Raw genomic sequence first — 21,591 nt, 5'->3', positions numbered from 1 at the left:
CTTTTCTCTCCCTCTTCCTGGTCGGTGACTCTGTACCCCGGGTTCTGCCCCTTTGGCACGCTCAGGTAGAGGTTTGCAGTTGATAAGTCTCTATGGCAATGTCATGTATTGTGCTTTAGTCTCGTTGGCAGTCGAGGCTCATTAGCATTTATAGGCTCCGACAGTGAGATAGTTTGTGTTCCTGGAGCCTTTCTCCTAGTCTTTCCTTCCTCAATTAGTAGCCTGATAATCCAGCTATGGGGTTGCTGCTGCCTCTGCCTGGATAGTAAGAGGCTCAAAGAGCTGGCAACTCCCCACTCTATTCCCACTCAGCACAGGGCTCTGGGTAAGGCTCAGTCAGTCAGAGCTGCTAGCATAATCAGGCGGGTTTTCCGCCCACTCACAGACCTCTGGCTCTGCCACTCTGTCCGGTAACACAGGTGGGCACCCACTTCCGGGGCACTTGGAGGAAACTCTCGCTCAGTATCTGCATGCGCAGACCAGGATATCCGGCCAGCAGTCTCACGCTCTGAGTGAAACCCCCACCACATGGAAAAGTTGCAGCGTTGGAATTGGCTCTCGCTCCGTCCCCGTGCGCGGCTTTTGCAAGGCGCTGGGGTGGCCTGAGATTCCGCTTTGGCCCACACAAAGGCCCCTGACTCTGCTCCTCTGTGCGATAACACGGGCGTGCACTGCCGAGGCACTCGGAGGAATCTCTCACTCACTGTCTGCGCATGCAGACCAGGATATGAGGCCGGCTGCGTTTCCCTCTGAGTGAAACCCCCACCAGCATGGAAAATTTCCACCGTTGGAATTAGTTCTCGCTCCCTCCCGTGCGTGGCTTTCCCAGGGCACTTGGGCTGCCCAGAGATTCTGCTTTTGGCCCACAGAAAGGCTTCTGACTCTGCCTCTCTGTGAGGTAACACGGGCACCCACTCCCGGGGCTTAGGAAGAAATCTCTCGCCCACTAACTGCGCACCAACCAGGAGATCGGGTAAAATGGCTGCCCCACTTGTCTTTCTTTGTTTGGGTTTGGCGCGAGTGTTAGCTTGTATTGCCCGGGTTGCCACAGGATCAGTTTTTCCTCGGCTTGGATCTCCGTGCCACAGCCTGGTTCGGCCGTTTGTGCCGCGGCCTGGATCTATTCACCCCCTTTGCCCGCCTCAGTTTCTATATTCACAGTTACTGGAGAAAGCCTCCCTGTTTAGGTTAGTGAGGAAGGCAGAGCATTTCTTACTCCCTATTTCCTTCGGGGTTTGGTTATATATTTAGCCAATTTTTCACTCGACCATACCTTTGGGTGTATTGTGAAGCATCTGGAGGCTCCAAGTATAGGTTTTTCTGTTTCTGGTTGAAGATCTTGTTGGGTTTTGGGGGAGATTTATCGGTATCACTTCCTACCCCGCCATTACTCTCTTTAATATGATTCTAACAGCAGGATTTAGACCCAATGATAGGTTGAGAGAGAGATATGATCTCCCCACAATTTACAAGTCAGATAGCTGTGATAGGTATTTATACTGCTCACAAAAATTAGAGGATATTTCAAAATGAATATGAAGTGAAAAAATATCCCCTAATTTTTGTGAGCAGTATATTTGTTATACTATTCACAAGGAGGAGACATTGAAAGTTTTATTCAATTGTCACTCATTCCTTTGATTTAATGTATGGTCTGTGTATAACATGAGTATTCCTGAGTTTTCCCAAGAATAAATAAGAAGATGCAACTCTTTAACCTGAAACCTCTCCAGGTTAATTAGATGGATGCAGTTTTCTACAGGTTCTTTAGCTCCATGACACAGAATTGAGTAACTGATACAAAGATCGTATGACCTGCAAAGCCTACACAATTTACAGCTAGGCCCTTTACAAAAAATATTTGTCAACTTCTGCTTTAGAGAAAATACAGACTCTTTCTACATCTGTTCTAAATAGAAAAGAAGCAAAGATAATGAAACCGAGAAGAAAGTTGTTAAGTATAAACTTATCTAGAAATCTAATAAACAATATTTGAAAAATGTAGTTCAGCTGACACGCCACTATTTTATAGCTTACATTTCTGTAAAAGCATTAAAATTAGCAATTGTTATCTGAAGTAATCCAACGGTACTTTCATTTTTGTTTATCTGTGTGCCTCAGGTTTTACTGGATTACGAACCTAAATGCAACTGTTGCCTTTCTGGGAATATCTTACATTCAGTACTCTGGGGCTTGGGCCCTGGTTTTTCTTATTCCTTTTATGTCTACACTTATGGCTCTGATAACTCTTCATATGGTGCATTATAACCTGATTTATCAGCCAGAAAAATGTAAGTAAATCACACTTTATATTAACTTTAGGCTTTTTATGGTTTACTTGACATATCTCCTTCCTCCTTGATTTTCTATAACTTCTCTTTCAACTCACAGAATTTATAGATTCTGCCAGTTAATACACTTGGGAGCAACTGAGTCTGCAAGAATATCAATAATCTCTATCTTCTTTCAGTTTTCCCATGTTAAAATTGTTTTAATAATAGAATATTTTAAACATAAACAAAAGTAGAAAAAAATCACATACAAACCCATTTATCTAAGGCCTCAGCTTCAGCATGGACCAACTTATCTTTAATCACTTTTCCCACATCTCTCCTGGCAATTTTGAAGCAAAATCTAACTATTATAGCATTTAATTTGTCTATGTGTATATATAACCTACATGTTATATATGTTACTTTTTTAAAAAATAATCAAAATGTCATTGTCTCACACACAGTTTCTTCAAGTCATCAAATACCTGGTCACTGTAAAATGTCTCTAATTGTTCCCATTTTTCAAATTTGTTTTATACTTTATTCAACTCAAATTCAAACAAAGCTGATATAGTCCAAATGGCAGGTTATATTTTTTATATATATTCCCCTTTTGTCTCTTTTTCTCTTTTTAAAAGAATTTTTTTTTTTAATTTGAACACTGAATATAGTGTTTTGTATAGTCTGGATTTTGCTGATTATATCCACATGGCATCATCCTACTGGCTTTTCTCCTATTTATTCCCTAAAAATTGTTTGATAGATTTAGATAATCAGATTTAGGTGTTTTCTTGTTGTTGTTGTGTTTTGGCAAAATCCCTTCATAGAGAGTATTATGAACTCAAATCGAGAGGCACCAATGTCTGATTATCTTCATTTTTTTAGTGTCCATACCTCTTGATGATATTTGCCCAAATCAACTACCCCACTGGAGGTTACAAGGTTACAAGGTGGTGATATTTTCTATTTCTTCCACTTTTATTAGCTGAAATAATTCCTCAACAACCATTTAATTACACAGAAGTACAATTTATGTAAGAATAAAAGACCTCTATTTCTTTTCCTGTTTCTAGATTTTCAAGTTAATGAGTTGAGCTTTTAATATCTCCCAAAGGTGATCTATTAGTTGCTTAAAAAAAAAAAACCTATTATTTTTAATTCATGGACTCAAAAATTTTAATGTTTAATCCACTACAATTACTGATGCTCAAATTGTTGCATATTTGGGCACAGAGGTCCTCTTCATGTTGGGGCCTGAATCCTTCAGATAAGCTTTGGTAGTGTTTGGTTGTTGCCTTGCTTCCTGCTGTAAGATAATCTATGGTCGTCATTTCCTTTCCCGAACTTTAAGTCAACTCTTTCTCCAAAAAATTGTTTCCTTTTTGTGTATAATGCTATTTAGAGAATACAATCTTGGCAATAGGGATGCTCATTGCTACTTAGTCGATCACAGTTTCTAGGTCTTACAATGATCAAAGCTAGAAAATGTTCTTTGTTTTTCTTTTTAAAAGAACAACCATTTTGGATTATACTAATACCTTGGTCAGAATCAGTGCCACAGGATTTTTATTTAATCTTATCAAACTCCAATCTCTTTCTACTTATTTCCAGGACCCAAATCCAAGTTCTCAACGAGAGGACTATATTGGCACATTTGTTCTATTACAAAGATACACTCAGTAAGCAGTCTTAGACTAACACTACCACCAGCAACATGATTGTTGAAAAGGGTTTCAGATTTTTCTTGCAGTTATTTTTCTTTATGTTATAACCCCTGAGAATGTTCACTAAAATTATTATGTTTAAATGCACTTGATAACAGACAGTAGTCTCTCACTGGTTAAATCACTTTTTCTACAACTAGGTCTGTTATTTCATTTTTCTTTATACTTTGAGGTACTTTTAAATCTTAATTTTGTTTTTTTCTTAACCGTTTTTTTTTTTTAAGATTTTATTTATTCATTTTTGGAGAGAGAGAAGAGGGGGTAACAGAAAGCATCAACTCCCATATGTGCCTTGATCGGGCAAGCACAAGGTTTTGTTGTTGTTGTTGTTGTTTTTGTATTTTTACGAAGCTGGAAACAGGGAGAGACAGTCAGACAGACTCCCGCATGCGCCCGACCAGGATCCACCCCGCAATCCCACCAGGGGCGACGCTCTGCCCACCAGGGAGCGATGCTCTGCCCCTCCGGGGCGTTGCTCTGTCGCGACCAGAGCCGCTCTAGTGCCTGGGGCAGAGGCCAAGGAGCCATCCCCAGCACCCGGGCCATCTTTGCTCCAATGGAGCCTCAGCTGCGGAAGGGGAAGAGAGAGACAGAGAGGAAGGAGAGGGGGAGGGGTGGAGAAGCAGATGGGCGCTTCTCCTGTGTGCCCTGGCCGGGAATAGAACCCGGAACTTCTGCACGCCAGGCCGACGCTCTACCACTGAGCCAACCGGCCAGGGCCAACCACAAGGTTTTGAACCAGCAACTTCAGCTTCCAGGTTGATGCTCCATCCACTGAGCCACCATAGGTCAGGCTATTTTTTTTCCAAATAATGTAAAATTTATGTCCAAAATAAGGCCTATATATTCCTATATTCTCTCTTACTCCTTTAGCTGTCAATTATAATTTTTAAAAAATTATCCCTTTTTTAAATTAAGACAATTTTATATGTATGTGTACATGTCTCTGTGCATATGTATTCCTCTCTTCTTATAAAAGCAGAGCATATTAGTCATACTTGTTCTCACCCGCTTTTCTTAGTTAATATAACCTAGGGGTTTGTAACTATATATTTGTAACTATACATATTTATATAAAGATATTGCCCATTCCTTTTGATAGCTGTATAGTACCACATTGTGTGGTGAACTGTTATTTATTTCACCAGTCTTATATTGACGTGTATTTGCATTGTTTCTCTATTTTTGCACTTAAGTAGGTTCTAATGAATAACTTGGTGTATACCACCATTTGCATTTTTTCTGAGCATGTCTTAAGGATAGATTCCTACAAGTAGGATTGCTAAATCAAAAAGTAAATCCATAAATAACATTGCTATATATCCAAATTCCCTTCTTTAATGGTTATACTGTGCTGTGTGTTTTCACCAAAAATGTATGAGAATGACTGTTTCCCCACAGTCTCTAATATAATATACTGTAACTTTTTACTTTTTGCAAATTTGAAGGTGGGAAAATAGTATTTCATTGAAATATTAATTAACATTTCTCTTATTATGAGAAAAATTGAACATCTTTTCATTGCTATAGAATAATTTAATTTTTTTCCAGCAAACTACCTATTTGTACATCTAGTCCATTTTTCCTATGGGATTATAGACTTTTTCTTTTAATTTTTAGAAGATTTTAATATACTGAAGATATTAACCTGCTGTTTATGATAACAGTTACAAATATTATTCTCCATATGCCTTACATCTTTTAAGTTTGCTTCCTGTCTTATTATCTATATACAAGGCTTATTACGTTTGTTCGTTCATTTTGTCTTTTGAGAGACATTATGTTTATAATCAAATTTATCCATCTTCTCCTCTATTGCTTCTAGATTTTGAACCATGGTGAAGAGTTTTCTTCACTCTCAGATGATAAAGGAATTCATTCATAGTCTATTTTGGTACTCACATTATTCTTTTTAACCTTTACATCTCAGACCCATTTGGAAACTATATTAGAATAGGTTTAAAGAGTGAATTTATTTTTTTTCATATGATTATCATCAACTTTATTTACTAAAAAGTCTCTATTTTTTCCACTAGTAAGATATCTCCTTCACTGTATACTGCTGTTGACATTTCTGGAGTTTCTATTCTGTTCCTCTGATCAGTCGATCTATTTATCTATCTTGTTTAACTATGATGTTAATTTCTAACATCTTTTAGTTTTAGTAGTACTTTTACTGCTACCACTGTCTCTACTACTTGTCTATATATACAGCTACCACTAATAGCAATGCAATGAGTTGTATTTTTAAAAATCAGGTGCATTAACCAGTATTGCTTCATTTTCACTACATACTTGTGAGGTGGGTAGGAAGGACACTGTGTCTCTTTTCACAGATGAGACTCCGCCTACTTTGCTCTGCTCCTGTAGCATCCTGAGCATATCTTCATTATTTCTTCTGCCATGTTACATTGAAATGATCTATTTATAAATACAATTAGAAATTTCTGTGTCTTATACACACTTGAAAAATGGCAAATGCTCAATCAGTGTCTGTGATTGTTAAACTGAGTGCAGAAACTGAGACATAATTTAGTGCAATGATTTACTCAAGACCTCACAAAAATGGCTAAAATGGAACCAAAACCGGAGCCTTATTTTTCTCGGGCTCATTTCATTACATCACATAGGGAAGCAGTGAAGCATAGACAAGAGCACCCACAGGAGTCTCTGGCGCTGGCTATCAGAGTTCTATGCTCTGTGGACCACAGCTAAGCAGTACTTGCCCCCTAGTAGTCTGTGAAATGGGTTCAACACGCAAAGAGGTATCTGAGAGATCCTCCCTGTCAGCCCCGAATAGCAAAAAGGAGAATAATTTAATAAAGTTATTGAACGCCCTCCCTAATGTTATCTGGAGTGGGTAATGATCAAATAATTCTGGGGGGGGGGGTTTTGTGTGTGAATATGTATATATACATACAAATATACATATATATAATTTTTAGATTCATGTTTTTTAAAATAACTATTTAGTATTCATCCATTTGCTTTTCAATCTCCTATTTGAAAATATATTTAATTAAGTAAAGAAATACAATTCCTCAAGTTATATTGATCTATGTAATTAACCTTCAGCCTATTGTAGCTCACCTTACATTTTGTAACATAAGATAAAATGAGCTTTCTTTGAACATTTACAAAAAAAATTATTAGCTGCAAGTAAAATCATAATAAAAAATGTTCATCAGTGGTTTACTTTTTTCAATTCTCCATGAAATGAATATTTTGGAGTTTTTGTTTTGGGTTTTTATGTCATAAGATCACCCAACTCTGAGGAAGTAAAACTCTGTCTTCCTTCTAGCAAAGTCTATAATCTTTATTTTAGCTTCTTCTTTTCTGATGACTAAATTGGAAATTCTTCAAAGCTGTAATTCAAAGCCATAGATGACCTTAAAGAAATGATTTTTTATATGCTACCTTTTATTTTAAGGTAACTTTTCAAATGTGGCCCATGCATTCCATTATGTTTAGCTGTCAAGCACGGCCTTCATTTGCATTTCTTCCCACTGCTATAATTTTGAGAACTGGCAGGTGACCAAAAAAGAAAAAAAAAAAGCGCATCTACCATCCAGAGTGCAATGTAGGCTTTTTTATTATAATTAAGTAGCATAGATATTCATGATTAGATCAAGGTCAGAGGAGCAGAACATCAGAGCCAAGGACTTAAAGGTACAAAGAACAGAAAAATTGCCTTCTAAAATTTTTTTAATAGTAATGGTGACAATGTTTAAGTTTTGCAATAAAACATTTTAAATAGCTCATCTGTTTTATTTTAAAATGTGCACGCCTTGTGTGCTTGCACATTTAAACTGGAGCTTGAAGTCTCAGTAGCATTTTCATTCCTTTTCTATTTTTTTCAGCTTCCCATTTCTGCTCCTGATGCAGAAAAGCAATTTGAGAAGTATAATGACAATGGGTTTTTTTAAAGGCTGAGTCTACATGACACCCAAAATTATTTGTACAGAGGCATAAGTTTTCTATTAAGTCTAATGTATTAATCCAAGGAGGCAATGTGATGTGTAGATGGAGATGTTTTCACCTGCTAACACTCAGTGATAGCACCACAGTTCGATGGGGAGGCAGATTACTGTACAGTTCCTTTGCTTGCCCTCTCTAACTAGTCTGTGGGCTCCCTCCCAGCCCAGCTGATCAGGTGAGGTTTATTACCTCTCCTTTCCTCTGACTTAAAAAGTGCCTGTTCCGTCTTCTTCCATTTCCTTGGAGGTTTTCTTCTAATTGATGCGGAGCAAACAGACTCATCCTGGGGACCCTGGCTATGCTCTCCCCACCCTCATTCCTTAGGTCACCGCTAGTCCCTTTGACTTTAAAGCCAACTAGACACCAAGCACTCAGTTTTGTATTGACTTCTTTTCTTACCTTGAAAGTCCTATGTCAGACTTCCTATTCAACATTTTGACGTGGTTATTTAATAGACTCAAACTTAACTTGACCAAAATTCAACACTTGTTTCCATCAACATCAAACTGACTCCCTTCTCGTCTGTTCCATCTCTATGTAAGTCATCAACACCCACTTGCTTAAGGGGAAAATAATGTGGCCTTATTCAATTTTCTCATTTCTACAACCTCTCTCCACATCAAAAAAATCCTGTTGATTGTTGAAAAACACATTTCACCCTATTCATGTCTCTTTACTGTGACTTCTATGTCTAAGTCACCATTACCTCTTGCCTGTCTCCCAGCTTCCACTCTCTCTAAAATCCATCATCCATATAGCTACCAGAGTTTCAAAGTAAATTTAATATATATATATATGTATATATACATCATATGACAACTTTTCTCTGCATTAAACATCTTAATAGTCTCCCATAACACTAAGGACAAAATCAAAGCTCCTTACTTTGACCTGAAGTCTGTCCCCTAACCAATTCTTGGACCTCACCTCCTTCCAATCTTCTCACTAGCTGAGCTACTGCCCCATTGGCCTTCACGGTTTCTGAACCTCTGCCAGCTCATGACACACTTGGCATATGCTTCCTCCAAGCTCTTTGCTGACTTCTAGTCTCTTCAATCCTCTGTTCAAATTTCAATTACTGAAGTCTTCTATACACCAAATCTCACAATGGGTCTCTAGCTTATCTATTTTGTTTTTATCATTAAATTTGCTTAACATTTTCCTGCTTGTTTACTGTCATCCTCACCAGAAAAGAAACTCAAGGATTTGTAGATCTTGATTACTATATTCTTAAGGCCTAGAAAAGTCCCAGGCACATGGTAGGTTCTTAGTAACCGTTTTAAATGAATAGATAATTGCATTCACATTTGTTTGGTATTGATAAGAACTCACAGTGCTAGCTAAAAATTTTTTACCTCATTTATGCTTAATCATTTCTTGTTTTTAACCATTTTGTTTTGGTTGCTTCATATCACATCAGATACAATTTGTTTAAATAAAATCATTTCTCAAACTGTTGTATATTCAGTTGAAACCAGTGCTACTCAAAGTGTGACCCATAGAACAGAGCTGATCAGTAAACTGTTTGTTAGTAGTATGCCACAAAATAAATACAGATACTGAGAGAAAACATGTAAAGTACTTATGAAAAGTTACATTTTATGTCTTTTGACTTTAATAATAAAAATATAAGACCTTCTATTTTGTATGTCTTTCTTATTTTATTCTTTTGATATTTCATTTTTATTGTATTTCACAAATATATTGACCATGATAGTTGGGAATATATATATATTTTAAATTTATCTTTTAACACAGCTAGTTTAAGATGCACTAATATAAGCTATTTCTCTTTAGAAATAATATGATAGCAGCATTTAACTGTTATAGGTATCAAGTTAGCATACATAGAGTAGATTCAGATTTACATTGCAACAAATAATGACCTTTTATACAAAATAATAATAATAATAATAATAATGAGTTTAAAACATATATTCAATAAAGTCCTTGAATTTAAAAATAGAAGAAACTTGAGCACTATATCTTTGGAAACAGTCTTTCATCCTACAGCAAATAATCATTTAATAATCAAGGCTATTTGAAAGCATAGAGTAAGTTGAATCAATGCCAGTAATACCCCTACTATTTACACAGCATTGTTTTTGCAGTTCAGCAGAGAACAACAGTTGATAAGAAACAGAGATAAGATTATAAGGAAATGTCAAGAAGTTAAGCCTCCTAGTACAGACCTGTTCATATTCCATCTCTAAACTGTTCAAGACATTCTCAGTTCTCATCTTACTAAAACCTGAAGTAAACTACTTGAACTAGCTGAGAAAGTCTCATAATAGAGCAGTTCTTCTTGCAATAATGAAGAGATATCCTTATTACTTTTTTTGTGAAAGATACAAACCTTGTCCTCCCAAAGGTGCTTCTGCCTTTTTGGTCTTCTTTTTTCCTAATCTTTTCAGGTGTCTAGAATTAGCGACTAACAAGAGACAATAGTGACTACAGATATGTGTCCGTCTCCTGTCAGCAATTACCTAACATACTTCCACTTGACCTCAACGCACTTCACAGGGACAAAGAGCCGCTGCTGTAATTATTCTTGGTCACCAGAGGTGGATTTAACGGCAGGTGCAACAGGTGTGCGCCTTGCACCCCAACTTCTGAAGGGCCCCACAAAACCCCAACTTAACAATTTTTTCAAATGACACCAGGTTTGATTTCATATGTGCTATTTCAACATTGATAGTACATAATATTTTTTATTTATTTAAAAATATGTTTAACATGTATTTTTATTTTCCCTCTCTCTCTTTTTTAAGGGGCCCAATATTTTCTTCTGTGTCCAGGGCCTCAACCAACCTTAATCCGCCTTTGTTGGTCACTAACAATTTGGGCTGGATTTGATTCAGTGACTTAGAGGTAAAAAGGCTCCATATTCAATTACTAGACCCCCTGCTTCCTCAATTAATCAAAGACTGACATAATAAGTCTATTATAACTCTAAAAAAACAGACCAGATCAAATCAGTATAATCACTTTCTAACCATAAAAAGAAATATTAACATTCTTTATTTAAATATAAAATTCAAAACTCTATAACATTTAAATATAATTGGTTAGAATGCATTTTATTTAGAATTCCATTATAGGAAACTTGAACATAATAAAAATGACAACCAAACTATACTTGGAATTTCTATAGCCGCTTTCTTTGGAGAAAACTTAAATATTTTCACACTTACTTTACCATTTATCTTGAAACTGTGGTTTGGTGTCTGGGTAATTTGTGGAAGAATTTATCTGGTCAAAGGGATTCTATAAAAAATTATAACAATCATGATGGCACAAGTGAACTAACTAAACAAGGGTCTCTTCTCTGTCATTGTACCTGGAAGTCCTAATGGAGTCAGAGAAAAGGTAGAATCTGAATCATAAAAGAAGCAACAATGCTGTTGCAAATCATTAGCAATAAGGGGCTGCAAACATCTAAAGCAATAAAATGCTTCTGATACTAACGCGACAGCCATATAAACCTAGAGGAAACTACTGGAAATGTCAAAACCTACTAATCCAATCTGAACTTTTAGTGACACTATCAACATGTATAAAGTCATTTGAAGAGTTCAAAGTTTAACCTTATGTCTGAAATTCAAGGATAAAGTCAAAGCAGAGAACACATTTCTCTTCATCTCCATGTCAAAATAAGAAACCACCTTCTACATGACAAGTTCAGTGAAGATTATTTATATAACACTTTATATTTTAAAAAATTAGACGAGTTCTTTGTGTTAAGGCTGTAAAAGAAAGTTCAGGTTGTCTATTCATTAACGAGTTAAAGTTAGAGACTTCTGAGAGATTCTAAAATTTTTACTTTGGTGTTTTGTCTCCTTTCTTCCCTTTTTAATATGTTCCCATTGATCTTACCTTTTTCATTTTTTACATCTGCTGTCAGGCACCACCTTGGGCTGGTCACCAGGATGCCAGAACCCTTGTCAGAGCTTGTTCCTTTGAATTCAACCCTTTGGGTGCTAAAGCCTTCTCAATCACTTTACTCTCCTTCATGCATACAATTGTCATCTTTCTGACTGACATCTTGGGAAACGGAAGAACAATTCCTTTACTAATACATAATATTGCCAATTATTTTCAGGTTGCTCCCTCCTGACAACCTTTGGGGTATTTGTTAATGCACTGAAAACATGCTGTCTGCAATATTTTCACCTCCGCAGAGATTTGACAAGCTGGTTAGACCACGCCAAGGAAAAAAATGGTGGCTGCTACAGTTAGCACCACGTGGAAAATGCAAAATTTTTCTTCACCCTTCTCCCTCTCTCCATTTTGCAGTTTCTTTACAAAATGTGCATTATGCAGGTAAGGAAAGGTAATTAATACTACCCCCCAAGAACAGGATAATTGTATGTTAACAAATAAAATGCTTATTTTTATCCCCACAAACACTTTCCATACATTTTGCCAGGCAGTTAAACAAAAATGCTTATAATCATTACAGGCTCTAATTTCAAGAGCTAAGTCAGGTCAGGTAAAGACATACGGGAGGAGAATCTTGCTATATTGCTTCTCTTGTAGAACTATAAATACCTGTCAGTAAGTGCAGGCAATTCTTCACAGTGCAGAATTATTAGGCATAAGAGCAGCAAACAAAAATATGAGATCTATGAGCAATTACCCAACATCCCTCTAGCCAGAGCTTTGGCCTTCCTCCCTCATTATGCCTTTAAAAACTGGTACTAACAAGTAGCTAAATTGATTGATTTGATACCACCCCCACTGTACTCGTAAGTATAAGTACTAATGAGCAAGTGATTCTCTCCCTACCCACTCTTAAGTCCTTGGTGAGTCAGTCCCTGCGCCATGAAGAAATCAGAGAAAAAACACTAAGTTCAAAGTATCCTTTATAAATACGTGTGATATAAACAATTTTTGATGTAGAAATGCCCAAAAACTAACTTACTTATGAAGAAATATTATGATTTCTTCATACATTCTCATATATCAAATGATCACAAAAGTCTTTGAAGAAGTTTGGGACTACCTTTGTTGCTAAGCCTCAACTTGGTATTTAGATGGCTAATGAAGAGTTAGTTGTATTGAGCTATCCAAGACCAACAAAGCTGAAAAGAACCTTAAAAATTAACTCATTCAACTACTTCATTTGTTGAGGAGGAAACTGAGGCTCAGAAAAATTAAGTGATTTTCAAGAGGCTGAGTAGTTCCCACAGTTAATAGTAGTAAAAGGAAAAGCAGAACATACCCTCTGGCTCTTGGTACCATGCTTGTTTCTCTAAAACCAGGGACAGCAAATTAGTTTACAGGCCAAATCCAGTCAGCTGTCTTTTTTTGTGTGTGTATGTGTGTGTCTCATAAAGTAAGGTTTTTACATTTTTATATAATTGAGAAAATCAAAAGAAAAATAATATTTTGTGCCACATGAAAATTCTATGAAATTCAGAATTCTGTGTCCATAAATAAAGGTTTATTGGAGCACAACCATTCTTGTGTCTTTGTCATACTAAATTCTACTTATGCATAAAACAGCAGAATTGAGTAGTTGCTGTGGTTCCATATGTGGAAATATTTTCTATTTGATCCTTTACAGAAAGAAAATTTTGGTGACCCTTGTTCTAAACAATGTGTGAAAGTGAGGTGGATTTAGCAGATTTAAACTGCCTCCTGACTCCATAATAGTGGCTGGCACAAAAGCCACCAAATATTACCCATATATATGATAATTAATATCATAAAATCATTTTAGAATGAAGAAATTTATAAATGAGTACAAAATTGCTAAGTGATTCATAGCTAGCCTTAAATTTTCTGTGTACATAACACAAACTACTGATTCTTTATTTTCATAATGTAGTGACATCTGATATTTCTTTTGAAATTCTGGCAAACTAATTGGTAAGCTTCTCACCAAATCTAGATGGCCATTTTATTGCAAAAAAAACCCCCAGAAACTATTGTAATATTTATTGATAACCTATAGGTGTCATAGCTTCTGAAACATTACTTCATAGTACCTAATTTAATCCCCATAGCAAGTCTACATAGCTCATATTATTATCCTAAATCTAAGGTTTAGACACAGAAAGTGACTCGAGGTCACCCTACTAGTATGTGGCAGAGCAGCCATCCCAACATCAGGGCTATCGACACCCACACTTTACTATTACCCACAATGCCGATCTTGCAGCTGGGTTAAAAAATTTGTGATACAGACTATATAGGTTCCATATTATTTACAGTCACGTTTGCCAGAAACATCAAAGAAAACGATTAGAATTGTACTTCGCAAGAGAAGCAAAGGAAACTTCCATTAGGATAAACTGGATTTAGATTTTTTCGTCCAGAAGAAATAATCAGCAGTATAAAAAGAATCAAAGAACCAAGAATAAAACATCACAGAATTCCATATTTTAAATTTAGTAGCCATTATTGACCTTCAGTTCTAAGACATACATTTAAAATATGTTGATATTAAGGCCAATGATGTTGCCATTTGACATTACTGGCCATTCAAAGGTGAAAATGAATCTCTATTGACAGCAATTATTTCTGAATACTCAGAGGCTTGTCTGGAATAAAAGTATTTAATATTTTAAAAGGGGATGATTTCAGAACTTGAGGCAGAAGCAGAAATGATTTCAAGCTTTTAAGACACTGGAACCTTTTCTTATATTAGGTAATATATTAATATTACTTCACTAAAGATTAATAGTACATTTGCCACATTATTAAGTTAACAGATTTCTGTGTCTATGATTCATGCTGATAATAACTTTATTCCCATTAACAATAATTCTCATTTGAAATCAGTAACAGAAACTTCCAAGTTGTGCTGGGAGCCTTCCAGTCTTACAGTGGTGCTGCTGCCACCAACTTCTTAAAAAAATCATTCCTTTTCCTCTGATTGGTTGATATGTGCCTAAAAATTTTATTGAACTAGGGCAGAACTAGTTAATGTTCTCCATCACACTTGTCATTTGTACCCAACCAAAACAATTCTTGTTTATACCCCCATGGCTCAAATTAAAGATTGGAAAATAAATTATTATTGGGACATACTTTATATAGATTAAAAAAAAAAACCTCGTTGAAAATGTGGTCCATTCCAGGGTTTAAGCAGTTAACATAGCAATAGGCTAATTTTACAATTGGTGGCCTCATTAACAGCTGTACTGAATTATGACTTGGATTGTCTTATACCCTCTCAAATTGCACGGTTGATCATAGAGAAGGGATTAGTGAAGATTGCAAACCAGAAGTTATCCTCTGGATGGCTGAGCAGGGCTGCTCTCTCGGGATGGCAGGAGGGCTGGAATCTTAAGGTAGTTCACACACTGTTAAGAAAAATGGGAGACTCCAAGGACAAGACTTGGGTTGACTTGTTCTCCAAGCCACTTAGTAGCTTTCTGCGCCACTGGGAATTAAAGAACCACTCTGCTGCTAATGATAACGATAAAGATGTGATTATTCCAACAGAGCTCATAAACTAGAAAAGTGAGGAGAGGCCCCTTTTCTGTGACAATATGCTGTAATGCTGTTATAACCTAGCAACAGATATGGAGTACATGAAGAGGCTCCAAGTTAGGGTTGGAGTTTTAGTTAATATTCAGGTTACTTTAAAAATGAAGAAATTTTAACACACCTTAAGGGCTTGGGATGAAGCAGAGGGTTTTGTTTGTATTGTTTTTCATTTATTACTTGCCACTTTATTATACAAACCTTTTCTCATGTATTTTCCTTTTTGGTCCTCTAGTGCCACACAATTAATTTAAAAGGAGAGTATAGATATAAGCATATCTTCTTTTTTCTCGTGTCACTTGGTTCCTGTTAGAAATGAGGCCAATCCAGGGAGCCCACAAACAACCTCCAACAAGTAATGTGTTTTCTACCATGAGCCCCTCTTCTTAAGAAAAAGATCATGCCACTAAACTAGATGCCATTTAAAGGATCTATTCTAGCCCCAAACTTTTTTCATCAGGGGTTAACAAACCTCCTTAATATTTTCTACTTGTTTTTGCTTTATTCTTCAAACCTTATTTGATTTCTTACATCATCCTGAGCACAAAATAAAGTCCACTTTGGCTTTTCATAAAAAAAATGAAGACCGTAAATTTGATGACAAAAGAGTCCTTCATAAAGAATCAGCTCTACTGTCCTTTGACAACTCATGATTAGGACCTTGAAGATCAGTAAACATCCTAATTATCTGTCACAGAATACGTGCAGAAAGCAAGGCATCTGCAGCAGTGCACTGTCTTCAAAGTTAAACCCTGTCTTAATGCATGACTCCCTTGCACCCTCAAATATAGGTTCCTTCAGGATACTATCTGCAGACCATGAAATCCAATCGAAATTTGGATGGATTTCTTCTGCCAATTGCAGTAATGAATGTCACCAGCATCCTACCACTATTAATTCTGGCTCCTTGGATGGAGTATTTCAGCACCTGCCTATTTCCCTCTAAGAGAGATGAACCATTTCTGTTGGCATGCATTAGTAAGTACAATTTACCATCTCAAGAAAACTGTTTGCCACTTTTTTTTTTTCTGAAGCTGGAAACAGGGAGGCAGTCAGACAGACTCCTGCATGCGCCCAAATGGGATCCACCCGGCATGCCCACCAGGGGGCGATGCTCTGCTCATCTGGGGCGTCGCTCTGTTGCAACAGAGCCATTCTAGCACCTGAGGCAGAGGCCACAGAGCCATCCTCAGCGCCCGGGCCAACTTTGCTCCAATGGAGCCTTGACTGCGGGAGGGGAAGAGAGAGACAGAGAGGAAGGAGAGGGGGAGGGGTGGAGAAGCAGATGGGCGCTTCTCCTGTGTGCCCTGGCCAGGAATCGAACCCGGGACTCCTGCACGCCAGGCCGACACTCTACCACTGAGCCTGAGCCAACCGGCCAGGGCCTGTTTGCCACTTTTTAAAATAAAAATACACTCTGCTAAAAATTAACCTAGTGACATGCTATACAGGAAAGTCTGATTTTGACCAATTGGGAAGAAGGTGAATTTAAGAGTAATAACATCGAGTTTCTCGTATCCCTCTGCAGACATCAGTGTCCCATTTTCTTTTCATTCTTTTATGCTTCATTAGTAGACACATCTGATAGAAAGTCATGGTGGAACTTCTGGGACCATCAAATGGCTTATCTTTCTTCAAATAAGGTGGTCTTCACTCCTAAGTCAATGTTGAGTACGTTCTTAAAAATTAACACACATGATAAACCTAAAGAACAATGTGAAGCTCTACTTGGGAGGCATTAACTTCTGAACCAGTAGCAAAATTTATTAAAGATTAATACTTTGATTTTTTTATAAATAAATTTTTATTAATTTTAATGGGGTGACATCAATAAATCAGGGTACATATATTCAAAGAAAACATGTCCAGGTTATCTTGTCATTCAATTATGTTGCATACCCATCACCCAAAGTCAGATTGTCCTCTGTCACCTTCTATCTAGTTTTCTTTGTGCCCCTCCCCCTCTCCCTCTTTCCCCCCCCCCCACAACTTTGGTATAGTACTTTTTCAATTGTAAGGTATATAGCAATAATTTTCAAACATCTTTCCCTTTTTTATTGAGATATAATTGATATATAACATTGTGTAAGTTTAAGGTGTATGATGTGCTGATTTCATATATAATCACATGTTGTGAAATATTTAGCACACTAAGGTTGGTTAAAATATCCTTTACCTCATATAATTACCATTTTGCTGTTGTTGTTGTTATATCTGAGAACATTAAAGCTTTACTCTAATTTTTTTTTAGTAAAAAAATTTTAGAATGTCTTACTTAGATCATTACTAATGGACCATAAAATAAATTTTCTCTGATTGGAATCGAAGAGAATGAGCAGAAGTCCATTCTGATCACACTCTACCTAGCTGTGGTCCCATAGGCACTGACATGGAACAAGAAGGAAGTCCTGGGATAGTAGCACTAGGCTCAGTCCAAGAAATCAGATATCTAGATCTCAGCACCTGCTCTGCCATTGAGGTGCTTCTGGGTGACTATCAAAGCCATCTAACCTTTCTTCTCTTCTAGTTCACTTATTATTTTCATTCAGGGGCATAACCTAGATAAACTTTGGGTCCCTTTAAGACTTTTGAAATCACTCAGAATGACACCAGTGCCTATAGCCCAGTCCTGACACATAGTGAAAGCTCTACAAACATTAGCTAGTATTGAGTCATCATTTGCAATTGTTTGCTAGGCATTCACAGAAAGCAAAGGGAGTTGGAATCTCTTAAGAAGTATTGTGTAATGGCAACCTGATATCTTCTTGTTTACTTGAGAAGAAATTCTGTTGAAATAGTCAGAGCTAGGCATTTCAAAGCTTCTTCTTTCCTTGTTAACCTGTTCTTATTCTTAATTTCTCTTTTGTAGAGATCTATGGAGATCATTTAGTCTTCTAGTGACTCACTATTAAATTTTTTGTTGTTTCTCTGTTTATAGAAAATTACAGTTTAGTATGTATGCTTCCTGTTATTTAACAACATCATCAATAAGATGACTTCTGATTACATCAGAGTAGATTCATTTTTGAAGAGAACTTAAAGTTACTAAAGTCACTGCAGTTTATTTTATCTTGTTGTCTTCAGTTATAGTACATAACCTTTTAGTACATAACCTTTTCTGATTTATTTCTGAATCCAAACTCTGACATTATTTATTGTAATCGGTTTAGGTAAACTATTAATATTAATAGGTGTTGACAGTCCTTAAATCTTCAAAAGCATTGGGTGTTGTGTTTTTGTTTTATTGTGCCAATGCAGAAATCCAGTATTGAGAGGATGCCCAGCATTATTTGAAGTTACAAAAGGAAAGTAAGACATGGTACATACCCTCAGCAAGTACACTATTAAAACAGAATGAATGCAGAATAAAATGAAAGTATATTTATGTTGCAAACTACCCAAACTTTTGCAGTCTTGTACAGTACCATGACAATCCAGTTTGAGCTTCCAATTCTGTTTAATTACAAAAAAAAAATTTCTTAAATTGGGCTACTTTAGGAAAATATGCTATACCACATGGATGAAAGACCTACCTTAGAAACCCTTCCTGAGAGTAAGAAATCTTAAATTTACTTTAAATATAAGCAACTTTCTCTAGAACAATTCTCTACTCTTGCATATTTGATATTATGCCTTTTCTTTAAAAAAAATATATATATATGATTTTTTTTTCTGGCTAGAGGAAAGTTAGACAGTTATGTAAAATATTGTCTGATGTTAATGAATTAAATATTTTCCCCCAAGGTTGGTAACAGAGTTGTTGGGCAGCAAAAGGAGAAACTAAACTACTTTAAAAAAACTGAGCTGCATTCCTCTGAGTACAGAATACTGAATTCAGTGGTTTCTGAACCTGATTTCATTCATTTGTTCACTTACATATTTGTTCATGTGTTTGCATAATATTTTGCTATGGGAATATAAAAAAGCATTATGATATGCATCATTTTAACTAGATGTTTGCCTAAGTCTTACATATTCTGCTATGATTATAAATGCTTCAGTTTCATCAGGACATATAAGCACAAACCGAGAGTATTTTTTGGTTGTAATTTACATAACTGAATTAATCCAACATTAAAATTTTCTTTCATTTTGAATTCAAATGCCTTAAAAATATGAGTCATATGTAAATGTATAAATTATGAACAAACAAATATTTATGCATTCTTAATTTGAACTCAGAACCCTTTATATGCATATCCCATTTAAACTCACAATAAACCGACATCAGCTCATGGATCTCAAAGATAATCTGTCATTTGAACTCAAGTATTCTAATTCTAAGGCCATTGCATTGTTATTATTATTCCAATTACTAGCAATACTTAGCCGTTAGGTTATATAAGTTAAATTATCAGTGTTAATTTGTTATTCTTAACACTATTTTTAAATAAGGCCCTGAAGTGAATGAAAAAAAGTATTTTGGTACCACAATGGGCAGCTACTCCTTAGACGCCCACTCCCTTCCACATTCAGTCATTCTCCTCCCAGGGACTGTCATGTTCAAGGAGGCAGATGGTGCAGACAATGCTTGTGCCTTGTGTTTGATGTGGATAATCACAGCCCAGCCCGAGAGGGAGGAATGAGATCTCATTCAGTTTGGCAAACTAAAAATTTAATAAATAAAAAAACAAACTTGCTTATTTTTTATCTATCTTATAAAGAATGCAACAAAGGAGAGGTTTCTAATTGAAGATATGACATTTATGAGTTTATCACCTAAAGAAATCAAGATGAATATCAAAGTACCAAGTATTTATTTGTTTGTTTGTTTCTTTGTTTGTTTAGTGAGAGAGAGAGACACACACAGACAGGGACAGACAGACAGGAAGGGAGAGGAATGAGAAGCATCAATCCTTTGTTGTGGCTCCTTAATTGTTCATTGATTGCTTTTTCATATGTGCCTTGCCCAGGGACTCCAGCTGAGCTAGTGACCCCTCGCTCAAGTCAGCAACCTTGGACTCAAGCCAGTGACCATAGGGTCATGTCTATGATCCCACACTCAATTCCATAACCCTGCTCTCAAGCTGGTGAGCCTGCACTCAAACCAGCAACCTCAGGGCTTCAAACCTGAGTCCTCAATGTCTCAGGTTGATGCTCTATTCACTGTGTCACCACCTGGTCAGGCAAAGTAACAACTATTTTAAACATCTCCAAAACTCCAGAACTGTGAAAGACAAAGGATTGATATGCACAGAGTGTTTTATCATACTGTATTTTCCCTAACATTACATATGAGGAGATTTACCTATTTAAAAGTCAATTTTAATCCATCAAAAATTTAGAAACAGTGATATCACTGTGATTTATCTGTCTGTCAATAATTCCATATACTTCATTTTAGCCTTCTTCAGTTCCAAAAATGTTTATTTCATGAGTATTTCCTTTGTTTAGCATTAATTAAGATCCTACAGTATGCGGCATTTGGTCGTTAGTGTTGACAGACACAAGTATTAATCTGACTAAAATTAGCCTAATTAAGATTGTTATTAAGCCTTACACAAAGCAGAAGTGTACAACACAGTAGGTAGCAATTATCTTGGCTTTTAAATGACATTTAAATTGAAATGTAGATGAAGTACATTCAAATATCTGCCAGATCTTTCATTTTAAAGTAAAAACCTGAAAATTCAAATTCTAACTCAAAGTTCTTTATGATGTAGGTACAGTCAAGGTGCTGGTAGGTTTTTATGTAATTAGTAGCTTCTATTAATTTTCATAATTGTCTGTGATACAAAGTTTCATTTTGGTTGGAACCAAGGTGCTTGATAAATTAAGACTTGAGTCCGGGATCCAATCACCTTTACTGAAAATAAGATTAATTTGACGAAACTACTTTTTCTCTATTATAGTTTCAGAACTCATTGATTTTTCCAAGAAATATTGTAAATACCTGATAGGAAGAAATGTGTGAACACTAAAAGAAGGAACATGCAAATATCTAGTCTGAATAACTAATTTGTTCAATTGTTTATTTGTTTAATAAAACCCATCCATGTTCTCAAGTTCTTGTTTTTAAAGTTGACTTTAACATTGTAATTATATTTGAGGTAAAGTATACCATCAAATATACCATCTGAAGCAATGAGTCATGGCTTATAAATACATTTATGTATTTG

General features: G+C 36.1%; 1 protein-coding gene across 1 annotated transcript in view; it reads left to right on the top strand.

Moving 5' to 3' along the window:
- Positions 1-21,591, top strand: part of SLC15A5 (solute carrier family 15 member 5) — a 119,767-nt gene that overhangs the window by 23,009 nt on the left and 75,167 nt on the right. Inside the window, 3 exon segments of the mRNA XM_066252619.1 lie at positions 2,122-2,291; positions 12,078-12,298; positions 16,264-16,450. Of these exon segments, the coding sequence (XP_066108716.1) occupies positions 2,122-2,291; positions 12,078-12,298; positions 16,264-16,450 (578 nt within the window).

The sequence above is a fragment of the Saccopteryx bilineata genome, chromosome 1, assembly GCF_036850765.1.
Source record: "Saccopteryx bilineata isolate mSacBil1 chromosome 1, mSacBil1_pri_phased_curated, whole genome shotgun sequence".
Lineage (NCBI taxonomy): Eukaryota > Metazoa > Chordata > Mammalia > Chiroptera > Emballonuridae > Saccopteryx > Saccopteryx bilineata.
The sequence above is the reverse complement of the archived record's forward strand: the minus strand, read 5'-3'. Positions and strand labels throughout refer to the sequence as shown.